Source organism: Oncorhynchus keta, chromosome 28 (assembly GCF_023373465.1).
Source record: "Oncorhynchus keta strain PuntledgeMale-10-30-2019 chromosome 28, Oket_V2, whole genome shotgun sequence".
Taxonomy (NCBI): domain Eukaryota; kingdom Metazoa; phylum Chordata; class Actinopteri; order Salmoniformes; family Salmonidae; genus Oncorhynchus; species Oncorhynchus keta.
In genome coordinates this window covers 45,960,500-45,976,226 of record NC_068448.1, presented here as the reverse complement: position 1 = coordinate 45,976,226, position 15,727 = coordinate 45,960,500, and the positions used below count along the sequence as shown (strand labels likewise).

The 15,727-nt window shown below is 39.4% G+C and overlaps 1 protein-coding gene across 1 annotated transcript in view; it reads left to right on the top strand.

Annotated features, from left to right (window-relative positions):
* The window catches only part of LOC118361134 (POU domain, class 6, transcription factor 2-like), a 117,652-nt gene extending 104,562 nt beyond the window's left edge, over nt 1–13,090 (top strand). Inside the window, exons 9-10 of the mRNA XM_035740894.2 lie at nt 4,632–4,800; nt 10,208–13,090. Coding sequence (XP_035596787.1) covers nt 4,632–4,800; nt 10,208–10,730 — 692 coding nt within the window. The 3' untranslated portion in view covers nt 10,731–13,090. The remainder of the gene's footprint in view (nt 1–4,631; nt 4,801–10,207) is intronic.
* Nucleotides 13,091–15,727: the final 2,637 nt, after the last annotated feature.

The following is a 15,727-nucleotide window of genomic DNA, read 5'->3' as shown; positions in this document are numbered from 1 at the left end:
CACTAGTACACACCGATCTAGGTAAATCCGCCTTCAGTTTTAGTGATCCCTATTTTTGGTATAGCCTACCAAACTCCCTACATCTTGACTCTCTGGTGCCTCTAGTGCATTTAGGTCTTTATGTTGAATGAATTTAATGAGAATTGGTCAATAATTGTATTTGTGGTGTTTGAAGCTATATTGTTGATTATGTAATTTGTATTTATTTAATCTGTATTGATCAGTTTGAATTTGTATTGTTGTCCTCAGGGCACCATTGTAAATGAGACCCTGGTCTCAATGGGTTACCCCAAAATAAAAGTTGAATAAAATTAGCGTTGTCTTAAACCGTACTCCTAGCTAGTAGTTTTTTCGTCTTGAAACAGGTTTTAACAGGATTCCTAAGACCTTTTCTGAGATGCTTTGTCGATATGGGCCCTGGTCTGACAAACACCGCTCTAGCTCTGTTGTTTTATGACAGAAAGGATCTGCGTCCCGAATGGCACCCTATTCCCTATATAGTGCACTACTTTTGACCAGATGAACCCCCCCATTTAGTAAAAAATATATACTATGGGCCCTGGTCAAAAGTATTGCACTACGTAGGTCTCCAAATGTTCACACGTCTGGAGCTCGGCCGCTGTAGAAGCACGGAAGCCCCACTCTTATGAGGCCTCACGGCAAGATGACAGCTCAATAGATTTTTCTTTAAACACGCTTGGAGGATTCCTTTAATAATTAATTGATAATGACCAAGATGAATAATTCACCGGCACAAACCTTGCTTTAGTAAGCAGTATGCCAGGGCACAATGTGTACAATGTGAAATCACTTTTTATTAGCTATGAAATTCTTCAAATGCTCTGGGGGAAAAAAAGTTTCCTAAAGTCACTTACACTGAGTGTGCAAAACATTATTAACACCTGCTCTTTCCATGACAGACTGACCAGGTGAATCCAGATGTAAGCTACGATCCCTTATTGATGTCACCTTGGATGTTAAATCCACTTCAATCAGTGTAGATGAAGAAGGGCTTTTAAGCTTTGAGACAATTGAGACATGGATTGTGTATGTGTGCCATTCAGAGGGTGAATGGGCAAGACAGAAATATGTAAGTTCCTTTTGAATGGGGTATGGGAGTAGGTGCCAGCGTGGGGGCTGTTAAGGAGACCTTATTTCACCCACACTGACAGTCAGGAGACATGACCACAGTCAAACACCATGTGACCATTGAGTCACTGTAACTAGGCTTCTTCAAAAGTGTGCTTTGATTCCTCTGATGGTCATTAGTAGCCTACCAAACCTGCTAATGGACCGGTACTCAGCGCTCTAAAATCAAATCAAACATTTCAGGAGACTGAAGACTGGCAGAAAGAAGTGAAAGAGAGGTGTGTGTGTGTGTGTGTGTGTGTGTGTGTGTGTGTGTGTGTGTGTGTGTGTGTGTGTGTGTGTGTGTGTGTGTGTGTGTGTGTGTGTGTGTGTGTGTGTGTGTGTGTGTGTGTGTGGAAACATATTGTAGGCTACCATATGAGGAGGAAATTATAGTTCTAAAAATGCTTTCCAGTTTCACTGACTCACCCAATGATGCGCAGGTCATTGTTAGGTAATGGCCGACTTGTTCGTGCCAAAAGCCTATCTCGCTCTTGTTTTACTTTGTAAAACAATATTTGGAAGTTGATCAAATATTTCTGTAGCCTACAGCATACGGATTAGTTGCTTTTCTTTTCAGCAGGAGCCATTTGCTTAGCAACCTGTGTTTTCCAGCGATTGTATTTGAAATATTGCAAAAGGTGTGTTTTGTCTGCATGCTGTTCACCGACAGATTTGCGGCACGTTCCTGACTGTAGGCTATGCCTTCATATTGGGCTACACAATCCACAGCTAAGCTATTTCTAATGACGCTATTGAGCACATATGGCTAAATTACAGGCCTACTCATGTTGTAGTAGGCTATTCTGAATTATGTCATTTCTTTCTTAACAGACAGCAGTAATTCTATAACTTTGGCAAATGTATTTCAATCCATAAGCTCAGACATTGCACAATCGCGTTTGGAAACTGAGTTTTGACTGGCCACTATATAATGAAAGCAGATCCCAGCTTTCTTGTGCTGCTATATTTATTGCTCACAAACGGTGTAGCCTTCCTGGCATATAAAAACGTAACTGCAGGTAAACCTCCATTCGCTATTCCAGTGCAGGCTATGGATGACTTTTTAAAATTCTACACATACATTAGTAGGCTATAAGTAAAGACCAGATTCAATTGAGAGCACTGCATGAGCATATTATCAAGTGCTTGTCAAATTATGAATGGAAAAACTGATGAAGTGTGTGCAGCCTGCACAAGAAACAGAGAAGAGTGCTTCCATTTCATGCAGAGCCACGGGCAGTAGGAGTTCTGAAAAATCTGAATAAAATGTAAATATACATTCTTTTTTTAAAGAGAAAAAAAAAATCACAAAAGTAGGGCACACTTCTGTAGCTACGTCTGTAGCGCGGGCAACATTTTGTTTCAGCATCTCCGCTTTGGCAAAACATTTTGTATAATTAACAAGAGTATGTTGCTATCACGACTCAGATGCAGACAGAAGATGCAGAAGCAAGAGGCAGATCGCTCGAATCTCAGGTATTTGTTGTTCCACGGGGGGCAGGCAGGGGTTTGTAAACCAGGTCAGTCGGGCAGGTACAGAATGGCAGGCAGAATCAGGGTCAGGACAGGCAGAAAGGTCAGAACCGAGAAGACTAGAAAACAAAACTTGAAAACAGGTAAAAACGGGAAACACGCTGGTATGACCTGAACAAGGCAAGACGAACTAGCAACAAACAAACAGAAAACGCAGGTATAAATACACAGGGGATAATGGGGGGGGGGTGTGAGACACCTGGTGGTCGCCCTGAATGACGAGTCGCCACTGTCAGGGTGTGACAGTTGCAGGATTCAATCATTGGAATTATAAGAGTTGTTTCCCTGTCCCTTTCTCTGTGATTGTCATTCTAATGGAATCTAGAAAGAACAAAACCCTGTCCTCAAACAATTAATTAGTTATGGGCAAAGACACAAAACATCCACATCAAATTCAATATTTTTCTTGATCAAATAACATGGACAACAAACCACTTTTTGCGCAGTTACTGTATTGTACATTAGCTGGTCATCTAGGTTTGTACCTGTAGACTTTCAATCACCATGAAGAAAAACAATACACAGTACAGTAATCGAATACATTGAGACATCAAGGAGTTTGTGATGAGGTGATGTGATGATGTGGCTCAGTTGGTAGAGCATGGTGCTTATAGGGTTGTGGGTTCGATTCTCACGAGGGACCAGTATGAAAATATATACACTCACTACTGTAAGTTGCTCTGGATAAGAGCTGTCTACTGTCTACTGAAAAGGAATTAGTAGATAATTTCAGTTTTCAAAACATATATCAAACTAGTATTTTTTATATTCCAGAAGTATTATTACAGATTAACTGTTTTGTACAGATAATTATCAGACTCATGTTACAAATGCTGGTAAATTCTCAACATTTCATGACCGCCACAGCCCTAGCCAGGCGCATTGGTTTATGTCAAGAACTTTCACGTTCCTACGTTTTTCACACTCAACAGTTTCCCATGTGCATCAAGAATGGTGCACCATCCATAGGACAGTCAGCCAACTTGACACAACTGTGGGAAGCATTGGAGTCGACATGGGCCAGCATCCCTGTGAAACACTTGTAGAGTCCCTGCCCCCGACGAACTGAAGCTGTTCTGAGGGCAAAAGGGGGTGCAACTCAATATTAGGAAGGTGTTATTAATGTTTTGTACCCTCAGTGTATATGGGGGTCTGCAAAGCAGCAATTTACAAAAACATTCCTATGAAGTTAATTCTACACAGAGAATCTTTCTGTGGAGACCTCAATTGACTAACCCAAAGGAGGGACACATGAATAGGAATGGTTCTCTAATAAACATTCCACAGACCTTATCTTTTATTATAAAAGCAGGGAGAGTGGGTTATAAAGCTGTTTGCATGAAACAGAATGAATGCCGAGAATGGCAATTGGACACCGTAGACTAACTTATTAAATGGCTTTATGCCACAGAGTATGTTGTATGAGCTTTTATATGGAACATTTTCAATTTAGTGTTAAATGCAAAGCCAGCCTTTCACTCTCACTACCATTGATACAGCACATACTGTACAGAGACTGCTATTATCAACGAGAGAGGCAGAGAAGCACCAAAATGAGAATCACTGCTAATTGAAGATACATTTCATAATCTATTTTCTAAAGCTACTCGTTGCTCGTCAACAGAGAGCAGCATGGTCCCATTATATTGGAATGTATATACTGTATATGAGCTCCATTCCTTATATCCAGTGTGTTTAACAGTACTATTCAGGTAACGGAAACCTGCCTCACTCTGCAATCCCTGACAAAGAGCTTTTGAGATGTTGTTCTATTGAACAGGCCATCACAATAAAGGCGTTTTAACTCTATGAAGAGAAACCCTGACGAAGACAGCTTGCTGTTGAAACGTTGGTGAATAAATAATTGCATCGGAGCTACTAGTGTGCAGCTTTTCCTTTAAACTATATGAAGAGTGCCTTGGTCCTCCTCGTTTTTTTGAGCCACTCCTTCTGTGTTGTATTTGTAGACCCCCAGATGGCTCCCCGCGAGGTGGATGGGGTCAACCTGGAGGAGATTCGGGAGTTTGCCAAAGCATTCAAGATCCGTCGCTTGTCCCTTGGCCTGACTCAGACTCAGGTGGGACAGGCACTCAGCGCGGCCGAGGGCCCAGCCTATAGTCAGTCTGCCATCTGCAGGTAAGGAAGACTTGGGGTGCCATGTGATTTACATCAAAGCATGCTATATTTGACCATAGATCTGTTGATTATGGTGTCTTCTGGAATATTCCTAACCTTCCCATCAAGTGATAAATTGTTTTTTCTTTACTGCAGTGCAGAATTTAAGTTTACAAACTCATTGTGGTGTTAAAATGACAAATACATACAATATATTACCAGTGTTATGGAAATATATATGTCATTCATGTACAACATCTTATACCATTTCATATCTGAATGGTGGACAATCATTTCTCTGTAGTTTAACTGACCCTCTTGCTCCACTCCGGTCAGTATGCAGTAGTAGCTACAGTAGACGAAGGCACTCCGCACTGCTGTACATGAGAATGCACCTAATCGTCCGGTGTCCATGATGACTCACATCCATATTTCATCTCATATTTAGGCAGACATTAAGATATTAAAATGAATACATAATTGAAGACCATCCAGTCAAATGAAGCTCTCACGTCAATTCTTTGCCCTCTTCTTTCTCTCCTCTCACACAAGAGCGCGCTGTAACTTATGCAAAATACATTACCCAGAGTATTACACGAAGCACTTAACACATTTAATAATTACTAAGGCCTTTTGCTGTTCCCTCTACATTGGGCTTCAGAGAACCTGTCAAGAACTGGTCTGTTAATAAGATTGTCATGTTCTACAGTCCCGCAGGCACATGCGTTTAGTCATAAACAGCTGCATTACCTATTCATTAGATAATCAGACATATAGTGTTACGAGTCAATCTCTTCCTTTTTTTTTATGCCTTTCCTTTCACCTGGTTGACTTTAGTGCAAATGAAATAGACCCCTTTGACAATACACCTACAGTATCTCTAATCAGACAAAAGGCACATAGGGTGGGTAACATTATATTAACCCAAAGAGTTTCACATGATCAAAAAGTATGAAACGTAATGTTTTTTTCTCTCACCAAACACATAATGTGTTCTTTTTAGCAGAGACTTTCACCCAAAGCTACTTACAGTCATGCGTGCATACATTTGATGTATGCATAGTCCGAGGAATAGAACCCACTATCCTGGCATGGCAAACACCATGCTTTACCAACTGAGCAACAGAGGACTACACGCAAAGGCAATAGTTTTAACAATATCTTAATCATGTTGTTTTCTTTAATTCTGGCATTCGTCCGTGACCTTACTGTGGCTAATTTCGTGTTCCCTTTTCTTTGTACTCTACCCATAGTGTTTTGCCTTACCATAGGTGCATGCTTCACTGTCAACAGTTATCAGCACTGTACCCCGTCTTATTCCTGGATTCATTTGCAATGTGTTTCTGAAATACATGTGCTTTGCTGATGACCTGCCCTGCTTCTGTGACATATTGGTGCAATGGGCTTTTAAAAGTTTCATCACATCAACATCAAACGGCCGATATAATCTGAAACTGGGGGGCAGGGTTCTTATGATGGACAGCCCTTTCAAACTAATGTTTAAAGTCTTTTTTAAAAATCACACATGAAATATTTACAAGCATCCATAATTCAGATATTTATAACATACATTAAAAGCCATTAGCTTAAAATAAATAAACAGGTAATATGTCCTTGAGGGTTCATTTATGTCGGTAAGATTGTCTTTTTTTTTGCTTGTATGACATTGGACATGACAAGCATCTTCTATGTTTTAAGTAGAGAGGCAATCTTCACATGCTTTAGTTTAGTTAACATCAACAGAGACATGGAAGAAGAGAAGAGGGGACCGCATGCTAGCTCAGGGGCATGTTGTTGTCCGATATCACTGGAACAGGCAGTGACAGATGGTTCCATCTTGTCTGATTCCGTTGCTCCCTTTGTTAAAAAGCCTTATTAGCTTATCACAGGGGGAACAAACATCCCATAAGTACATCATCAGACCAATGGGTTTGGATCTTGTCTTATGATAGAGTGCTTGGTACATGCAATATGTCATATTGCTGCATGTCATATTTATGGGTTAAACACAAAACTATTATTCTATTGTATCAATTATGTATAGATCACGTTGCAGATTATGATTGATGGCATCGATTCTTTCATCAAATGGAGGACACATCTTATTGCAGAAAAAAATGCATGAAGTTTGAATCCACCTCAATAAAATTACAGTTCATGTCCAAAGATTCACGGTGCTCTCGATGTGAATGCTGCTCAGAATGCATAGGTGCACAGTGTTGTCTTAACTACTCATTGCTGGTGTAATTCTTGAAGGGGTGCGCTGCATGCATGTTTAAGCTGCATGCGTTTACGGCCTTCCTTCACGCTAGAACACAGCCCGTCCACATCAACGATCTCGTGACAAGAAACGGTTGTCTCTAATTTGCGCATCAATGTAGCAGATACGTGCCTTCACGTCCTCGATATGTCTATTTCATCACATCCACTTCTGTCTCGACCTGCTCCTGGGTTAATATCTGAAAGATGGGATACTGATCTGCCCCTTGTATTCTGTAAGTCATAGAGCCTCCACTCAGTCAAAGACCCACTCTTAGCCATCATCATATGCAAACCTTCATTTTGGGCTACACTTAGCCGATGTTTGTGCATGGCCTGAAAAAAGGTACTTTTAAGACCGTTAAGAGAGAGAGACAATGGGGGTAAAAAAAGGTAGAGGTATGTTTTTATTTTCCCCTGGTGGTTCTGAACCAGTGGGGAGCCAGCCGAGCAGCTCCCAACTCATTTTAGTGCATTTGGTTCCTGTTGATCCATGAAATGTCCTGTCTCTACCGACTCCTCATATTTACTAAAGTATTCGCTGCAGTATATAACCGTCCTCTTTCCGCTGTTTAAAAGGTGGTTATAAACAATAATGGCCGTCGACAAACAGAGATGCACCAACAATCAGAGAGGGGAAACAGGAAACAACAGGCAGGGTCCTTCTTCAGTAAGCTAGGGCAGCATCACTTCCCTACTGTTCTGTATAACAAGCCGACCTGCCACTAAGAAATGTCTTTCATTTTGTTTGTGTGAGAGGGGTCCTTTCCCCGAGCTCTAAGGCTCTCCTCACCTGCCTGCCAGGAAGATTCTATCAAAGACATCCATGTTCGGTCAAGGTCTTAGAAGAGGCCTGGACAGGAACGGCTGTTGTTTTAAAGGGGGATCACCTTTTTCTCTCAGCTGCTCGCTCCCGAACACCTGGACAGATGTCTGGACTCTCGTTAGAGAGCAGGCAGCTCAAACCACACTCTGACACTGACCCCATTATTATACAGCATGAGAGAAACCCAGCAACTTTAGCCCAGGTCCATCTTCTTTCATCATGTGAAAGCCAAACGCCATCTCTGTGCTTGTCTCACAGAACTCTGCAACTGACAGGGTCAGAGTACACAGAGCTACAGTACAGATACTCCTGAAAATGTTCTAATAGGACAGTAGTATCAACTATTTGTTGAGATTAAACTGATTCAGCAAGCCATAATTCAGCTACTGTTCGTGACTCAGGAACTCTGTCAAAATGTTGTAACTATAGTCTTGAGCTATTGAAGGTACTTTTCAAAAGCACTCAAGTGCACAATACATTCAATTCAAATAATGACTTATGCTTCATGCATCCATAAACTCTGAAGCATATTCAAGTCTGAAGGGTGGAAATGTATTCATATTAAATATACAAGAGAACTTGAGGCAGGAGAAAAGTTTGAAAAATGTGAATGTGGATTAATAATTCATACGGCTTTTGTAAAGAAATTACAGTTATGTATTTACACTTGCTCAAATCGCTTACAAGCATTTTTTTGGATTAATGACTATTTTCAAAACAGAATCCACAAGACACAAAACTCTGTGGCCTTTTGCAAAAGAGTAGATGTGTTTTCAAAATGTAGTTGCCTTCTGAAAACATAAATACATTCATTAAAACTCTACTATACTGTACACATTGCAAATAGATCCATCAAAAGAGTACGGCTGCCTGCAAAAAGATTCCAAGAGTCCAAGCAGACAAAACAGAAAGTTAGTCTGTCTTTTAAAAATCCCACTTAGATCAATACATTTTCTTTACAGTCACCAAATCATGATTGTCAAAATTGCAGAATTATGAGCAATTACATATTTCACCAAACAATTTCATACATATCAAATCAAATATTATTCCTGATAAAAATGGAAAAAAGTAAATAATAAGCCCGTTCATTCATTGATATCATCACAATCCAATTCCATGTATTCAATACATACAGTAGGCTGGTTTGCTCACATTTTGTAGACTTTCCAATTGGTTCCAGAAACACAATCCACAATAGAAATGGGAAAGGTGAATACAATGGAGAAACACAACTGATACAGTCTGAATGTATACTGTATTAGGCCTCAACCTACACCAAAGCAAAGCTCTATCATCGAAGGTCACAATATTGGAGATGATGACTTAGGAGTAACCCACAGTGACTTATAAGTAACCCAACTTCATTCTCTGCATCTCTGCATGTCCATAATATTGTAATAAAAAATCATAAAAAGTGGACAGTCCCCATTGCATAGATCATTCTCTATATTGTACATGGTTTGACAGTGATGGGGGGGGGGGAGTTTAACATGTTGTGCAATAGTATTTATTTATGCCAGAAAGTGAACACAGTTGCACACATTTCTTTTCTGATGAAAACAACGAGTTAACATTTCTGAGAACAAAACACTTAACAGTGAGTTTGGTGTTCATTGTTGACGTTTGTATTTAAAAGTTTTGCAAACAAGTGGTCTAAGATATACAAGTCAGGTACAAAGGCAAGAAAATGATCAGTTCTGTAACTGTATATGAGCGTTTGATCATTGGTGTTGTGCTATAGATACGTTTCAACACTGATACAGAAATTGAGTGTAAGCGACTGAGAAGATCTAGATGCATGCACTGCTGCCTGTTTGGCCATATGAATTAAAAACTGATTTTATTTTATCACTTCAAGGGAAGGTATGGGAATAATGTTCAATTCATTGTTTGGTTAACCCCTTTTTACCTTTTTGTGATTGGTGATATAATACGTGGATTATATTTCACATCAATGTGTTGTGTAATCTACATTGCTAAAGCTCAGTGTTTGATCATGATAGTCAGATGCTCTGTCTGTTTTTTTGGGGGGGTCTATATGAAGTCTTTTTTTTAGCCAATGGCAGGGTATCCTCACTCCAACACTGCCTATCTGGGACAGCGAATCACAACCAAATACAAGACAAGCGAAAAACAATATAGCACCACATGTAACACTCTCTTCCAATTGCTACAACTTTGGCTACAAACTGTCATGACTGTATCCAAGGCTGGTGGGTGTCTCTGTCCCAGTGGCAGTTGTCTGGGAGAGGTGGCCCTTCCAGTTCACTGAGGCAGGCAGGTTATCCCTTGGCCCAGCAGGGCACCTAAGTAAGATTCTTCTCTCTCAATTCTCCCCAGACACACCATCCTGAGAAGCCACTTTTTCCTACCACAGGAAGCCCAAGAGAACACTATAGGTAGCAGTCTGACAGGCAAACTGAACCCTGGCCTTTTATATCCTGCCAGGTTTGAGAAGTTGGACATCACCCCAAAAAGCGCCCAGAAGATTAAGCCCGTTCTGGAGCGCTGGATGGCCGAGGCCGAGGCCCGCCACCGGTCCGGCATGCAGAACCTGACCGAGTTTATTGGCAGTGAGCCCTCCAAAAAACGCAAGCGGAGGACCTCGTTCACCCCGCAAGCGCTGGAGATCCTAAACAGCCACTTCGAGAAGAACACGCACCCCTCTGGACAGGAAATGACCGAGATAGCCGAGAAACTGAACTATGACCGCGAGGTGGTCCGCGTCTGGTTCTGCAACAAGAGGCAAGCGTTGAAAAACACAATAAAGCGGTTGAAACAGCCCGGTGACCTGGACCTGGACCTCGGCCTGACCGCGCCCATGGACCCTCTCTGTGATTCTCTGGATGAGATCCCAAAATGAATGACCAAAACTAGAGATAAAGAGAAAAGTCCAAACAACATGGTGGATCATGACCCAAAGTGGGAAGAAGAACGAAAGAACATTCCAGCCCTTTTATAGAGTCACCTGAAAAGGACAGTTAGGAAAGTTTGCAAACGAGAATACGTGTTATCAGTGTGATTACCACAGTTATTGACCTTTGCCGAAATCCCAAAATAAAAATAAATATGTTAGTATTTGATAGAAAAAGATTACAAACCTAGAGTGTGCTGTTTCAAAGAGTTCTAGTTCTGGCCTCATAGACCAGAATATTGTCCAAATTTGGGTTCCCATTAGGGAGATTTTAGTAAAGCAATCATGCCAAAATCAAAGACAAAAACACTAACTACTTACCAAAGTCTGTTGCATCGGAATACTAAGAATAATTTTTTAAGTGTAAAAGTGTTCTAAATTTTTACATTTGTACTGGCAAGAACATCTAAGATATGTGTGTGAGTTTGGCTGTACATTTTATCTTTGTCTCACTTAATTTCATTATCTCCCGTGTTTATATGTAAATATCTACTAAATTGAAACCACAATGTCAAATTTGTCATGTAAATGCGTTTCTTTGCTGTTCAACAATGGCATATTGTTTGTCTCAGACTCTTTCTCATCTGCAACTATTTTCAGTCACAGTGTAACTTTGTACAACTTTTACAAGTATTTATCGATGATTTTATGAGATTGTCTATGTTTTGGAGGAAGGGTAATAAACTGAAGGCTGTCTAAACAATGAGGGGATACTCTGTACCTAACCATATAGGTTCTGTCTCTGTGCACCGACTCTATTGTGGATATGTCTGAAGCTACTGTATCTCATTCTGTTGCCAAAGCCTGATAGCCAAAGAACACATTACTTCAGCTCAAGAACATGGGGGTATTTTACCTTGGCCAATAACATGTTTTCGTTATTGTTATGTGCCTAAGTTCCCTTTCTCTGGTTATTTTTTACTGTACAGTTTCTTTCATACACTGAGCTCAACTAAGTTACACAAAGGCCAACAGAATGCCAAATAACATTTTGATTCCCAAAAATGACTCTTTGTTAGTTCACAACCCTTTGATATTGCAATATAGAACATGTGTTTTACTGTGAGGACTTGTCTGCCCATCCCTTTCTGAATTGTGTGTCTAGTTGTTTCTATTTGAAGAATTGCTCCTGCATGTTTGAGATGAACCACTTATAACAAAGTCGGACTTACAGAAATCTGGAAACAAGACAACATAAAACACAAAAAGCCTGAGTTCCAAATCCCTAAATTACATGTATATTTTTCAGAGTACATTGTCACTGAGAACAAATGACACGTTAGTGGTTTTAGCAAATATTTTTTTTTACATGATTTGACCTTTAGAGCAAAATGTGCATTACTTCCCTTTAGCATTCAGTAACTCATTATAATCTTATCAATCTGAACGTTTTCTAATCGCTGAATCTTTGTCTTCAGGGGTCAAATATGTTTTTTGTGGAAATGTCCTGCTGCGGTTTGGTTTCTTTTCTTGGAGTGATTCTACAGTGAAGCCTTGACAGACAGTATAGCCTAATTCAAAAAAGTATTTTGGGGAAAAGTCGTGTGAAATGCAAGACAACCAAGTAGCCCTTTCGCAATACATAATCCATATTCATTTCAACCAACAAATCAGAGGGTGTTATTGCTGTGTAGATGTTGAATATGAACAGAGTGTCGTCACAACATGTAGCTCACCTCCTATAGGTGTACTTCAATATTACCAGGACCCACATGGAGGATTTAAGGAATCCATATTGTTACACCACTGATGTGTTAATAACCTATAGGCCTACAGCCATTGTGTTGAACTATAAAGAGTATTGCAAACTGATACACACATGTAAAAAACACTTTTCAGAACTCGTAAGATTACACATTGATATGAAATGTTCTAATTTGATTCAAGTAAAACACTTAGTCCCACTTTACACTGGTGCTTGCCTAGCAGCATAAAGTGCACTTGATAACACTTACAAACACATACGGAAATAGACATTAGTTGAGGAGAGTATACAGAAGGCTGAGGTTTGAGAGGCACTACATAGGAGCCCCCCTTACGTGTTCATTTACCCTTTATTATTTAATGTAGGCCTACCTTGAGCAAAGATTGAATACTTTTAGCAGGAAGTCATTTTTAACAGTGTAATATTGTAAGTCAGTATTACTAAATGGTGTTGAATCATAATATACTGTAAGTCATATGTGATTTGACTCAATTTAAAGACTTTTGTGCGTTCCCCCTCTGTCTCTCACCCCACCTCATCCCAACATGTAAGAGAAGTGATTATGCGGCTTCTGTATTGTATGGGCAGGTAGTACTGAGGCTAAACAATGAAGCTGTAACCAAAAACAAAAAGACAAAGGACGGAGTTCAACCTTCACGTAACCCTTTGAAGCTGGACCAAAGCTCTATAGTTATATGCACATTGTACAGAGAAATGGGTTAATGTCGCCGACAATCTTGAAATACAAAGAGAATCGATGAGTAGATAAGTAGTAGTTCTTTTAAACTTGACGCCACCACTGCCCACCGTACATTGTGAGCAATGCCATGCAAAAACCATCAGAGAAAAAAAGACCGAAAAATGACTCCTGTATGTTTGAAAGTAGTGTTCACTTCTCATGGGGGAGGGGGGAACTGAGATTCTGTATGACACAAGGTGTACTTTTGCCAAGTGGTTTCCAGGGTCACGTGTATAGGACTTACTAGAGTTTGTTGTTACTTGTTTAGCTTTTTTCTCTCTGTGGCTATGTTACAGACACTTCTCAGTTTCAGTCTCCAAGATGTGCCCTATTTTATAGGGGGCAAAGAAGGCTTTATGATTGTACCCGATTCTGTAAAAAAAATAAATAAAGATAATCATAATTAAGATAAATGTTTTTAAATTATATCCACACAGACTCATACACCAACTGGTTTGAAATATTGTTACAACTCAAGAAAGACCTCGAAACCAAAGCTGATGAACCTGCAAAGGTTGCTTTTCATTTTATAGGCTGAAACCTGTGCTTAATCTATAGAGCAATATCTGTTTGGTCATTTAAGCGGCGCTTTGTGTATTTCTAAAAAGCTTCACGTCTGTCACATTTATTTGTACCATTATTAATAATAAACAAGTGTTAGACATTCATGGATCGTCTTGTTTATTCTGAAATGTAGAATGAATTTTGAATCTAAAAGATATTTCTCGGTGACATATAAGCACCAAAAGGACATTTCCAAATAATTATCTGGTAAGAACTGCATTTTGTCTTGTACAATATACTCTTAGAATAAAAGGTGATATTGCTTGCTTCATATATCTCACCCCCTAAAAGTTCTATAAAGTAGAACCCCTTTTTCTTCAAGGAAAAGGGTTCATTGAGGTTCCATATAGAATTTAGGGTGCCATATATCAAGCGAGCGATATAACCTTTTTAGAACCTTTTTTTGTCCTGTGTATGGTAAAGAAAGCACACATGCACCACATACTAACAATATACCAACAGGCACTGTAAACACTGCAGTAGGAGTAATAAGGCAGGGGTTGCAGAAAATGACTCACTGTCTTCTAGTCTCACAAGACCTGTACATATCCCCCTATCAAATTCCACCAATGCATACTTTGCTGTCCTTGCATTAAAACACGCACATATATATATAGTTGGAGCATAAAGTTAACTCAAACTTCTGTGTCTTGCCCATCATTTTTCCCTGTGTAGTTTTCAGAACGTCTTAGCTGTCAGCTTTCTTGCACTTCCACAGTGCCGTGATTGAGAGAATTGAACAATGAACCACGTTTCAATACAGAGAATTTGCACCTAAAAGCAAACGGACAGGCTTGACAGCCTGTGGAGTCAGTAGCAATTCATTTATATTTCCATAGGGTCAATAGAAATGAATACATGTCAGGGTTATTTCACATCAATGCCTTACCAGATAACAATAACGAGACAAGCGTACAAAAAAAAAATCAACATTCTTCAGTGAAAGCCTTTTGAAACTAAACTCCAAAGTTTGAAATAGCTTTCTTGTTTATGAAGCCTTTGAAAACTGTCTGGCTGGTGAATAGAAGGTAGTAAATAAATAAATAATAAAAAAGCACAGACAAACATAAATTATTAACATTAGGCTGAAAACAGATTTTTTCCCCCCCCTCTTCGTTTCAAAAAACTAGATGTATTTTTACGTGGTGATGGGTGAGGTATAGCTTGGGCTATTTGATAATCTTCTATTTTATATTTGTTCCATTTTCTTTATTTTTCACTGTACAACATAATTGTGCAGACAGGCATTTTTTTTCAATGTCTTTTATAGTTTGTTGATGGAAAAGTAAAACTTCAACTTAACAAAAGTTGACAAAATGGCAATAAGTGAATGACCAGAGCACAAAAATGACATATCTCACTCTCAACATAACAACAATACATATTTCTGGTACAGAGAGGAGTAACCCAATAAGTGAGGTGGAATCATGGAAATAGTGTATAGACAAAACAAACATTGTTAAAATCCATGTTTTTTCAATTCACCTATTTTCTTCTGGACTTTGTCATATATACTATGTGTACAACATTGTGAGAAGCACAAGGACAGAATCACACTCAAACATTCAAAATGGTACCGCTGATATTCTAGTCCACAATTAATAGAATATTCTGTAGCTCAGTTGGTAGAGCATGGCGCTTGTAACGCCAGGGTAGTGGGTTCAATCCCCGGGACCACCCATACGTAGAATGTATGCACACATGACTGTACGTCGCTTTGGATAAAAGCGTCTGCTAAATGGCATATATTATTATTATTATTATATTATTATTATTATTATAATTGTGTTTCTACGGGTGGGATAATGTTGCTACTAAAGAATCATCAATCAACATTGTCAGTACTGAAGCTGTTTGATCCTGAATCTTAACCATATCCATGACCCTTAATAATCATCTGAAACAGTGTTGTTTGCGGGTCCCTATTTCAATGAAATC